We start from the raw sequence: 1,685 nt of genomic DNA, 5'->3' as shown, positions 1-1,685 counted from the left end.
GTGTCCCTCCTTCCCCTCAGCACACCTCTCCCCGCCGCGCTGAGTGACCTGGGCGCGCGCCAGTCACGAAGAAGGTGGGAGCCCGAGGGGGGCGGGAGGGGGCGGGCAGAGCGCCAGTAGGTTGCTCTGGAGGGACGCGCTCCTTTGGTTCTGACCAATCAGCGTGAGACAAGACTGCTCCTCCGCTACGGACGCGTGCGGGTGGGAAGGGGTTTGTGACCTGGCAGGTGCCGGGAAGGTGGGATGCAGCGCGCGTGCGCGGCGGGGCCACAGAGAAGCAGAGGCGGCGGGGGGTTCCCCTCCGACTCGCCCCAGCGTTTGTGGGTTCAGTTTCGGGCATCTTTCCGCCTTCTTCCTCGCGGTAGGGCAGCGCCCCTGGGTTCACCTGTGGAGACCCACCCCCAGCTCCATTATGTCTTCAGAATTAGATCCTACCCATGAAGAAAACCAGGTCGAGATAGGGAGAGCTGATTTTTCTCCAGGCGTTCGTTGGAAACGGATATTTTAATTTGAAGAGGTGGCACCGACATGTGTTTCCCATGGGGGGTGTGGGTGGGGGTGGAATACACCTTAAAGCTGCTTAAGTCAGAAAAACTCTCAGAAGGTCACAAACCATGTGCAGTTTGATTTCAAATGGGGCAAATGGGAAGATTTTTTGAGGTAGGAAAATGAAGTGATCGTTTTCAAAAAACATGGGGGATATCAATGTGCAACCAGTCCTATTTTCCTGTGGTAGTTTGGAAACCTATGTTCTGAGAATGCTCTTGGCGGAGGGGTGGTGCAAATTGGAACCCCCTGAAGTACTGATGTATGGTCAGCAAACTCATTAGTCAACAGAGCCAAATATCAACAGTACAACGATTGAAATTTCTTCTGAGAGCCAATTTTTTAAACTTAAACTATATAGGTAGGTACATTGTTATTACCTTAATTAGGGTACTCCTAAGCTGGCCTTTGCTAAAAATGTCCTCAATCGTCCACCTCTCCCATCCACACTCATCTTGTATACTTGTTTCGTCTGCCTCCTTCCCGACTTCTGCGCATGGGACAGGAAGTTTCAATCGCACTGTATATACCTCTTGCATGTGGTATTTTGTGGAAGAGGCACACACAAGGGGCCAAAGAGCCACATGTGGCTCGTGAGCCATGGTTTGCTGACCACTGGCTTAGGCTATTGGAATGGGCTAGACTATTTTTACTCATGCTGTTGATTTCCATCACTTCACTCATTCATAAATTCAGCAAATCATACTCTGTAAAAATGCAGCTGGCTCATTTATATCACTGCATCTTTATATTTAGACATTGAAAGTTTAAATTGGATGGATGACTGCAATTAAAAGCCCCTACATGAAAATCAAGTCTCATTCTTGATAGCATGCATTTGCTATCAAGTCCCTTAACGTTATTCTAGAACTTTCTTACCCTGTGTGGAGTCATTTTATCTCTGGTCCCTAGCAACATTGGCAATAAGACAATGAAAAGTAAAGGATGTAGGAACGAAGACCTGGTGGACTGTCTTGGCTTTACTCCCCACTGGCTGTTGACAGCTGTCTTTTTCTCAAACCCAATCTCACATTCCCAAAATAATCCTAATGACACTAGCCTACCCTGCCTACCTCACAGGTGAGCGAAAATGTAATGGATGTGGAAGAGTTTTATGAATTAAAACTCCTTTGCACACA

General features: G+C 48.2%; 1 protein-coding gene across 1 annotated transcript in view; it reads right to left on the bottom strand.

The window, feature by feature from the left end:
- The window catches only part of HOOK1 (hook microtubule-tethering protein 1), a 59,159-nt gene extending 57,719 nt beyond the window's left edge, over positions 1-1,440 (bottom strand). The window contains exon 1 of the mRNA XM_006768377.2: positions 1,426-1,440. Coding sequence (XP_006768440.2) covers positions 1,426-1,440 — 15 coding nt within the window. The remainder of the gene's footprint in view (positions 1-1,425) is intronic.
- Between the last annotated feature and the right edge of the window lie 245 nt (positions 1,441-1,685).

Source organism: Myotis davidii, unplaced genomic scaffold (genome assembly GCF_000327345.1).
Source record: "Myotis davidii unplaced genomic scaffold, ASM32734v1 scaffold79, whole genome shotgun sequence".
Classification (NCBI taxonomy): Eukaryota; Metazoa; Chordata; class Mammalia; order Chiroptera; family Vespertilionidae; genus Myotis; species Myotis davidii.
The sequence above is the reverse complement of the archived record's forward strand: the minus strand, read 5'-3'. Positions and strand labels throughout refer to the sequence as shown.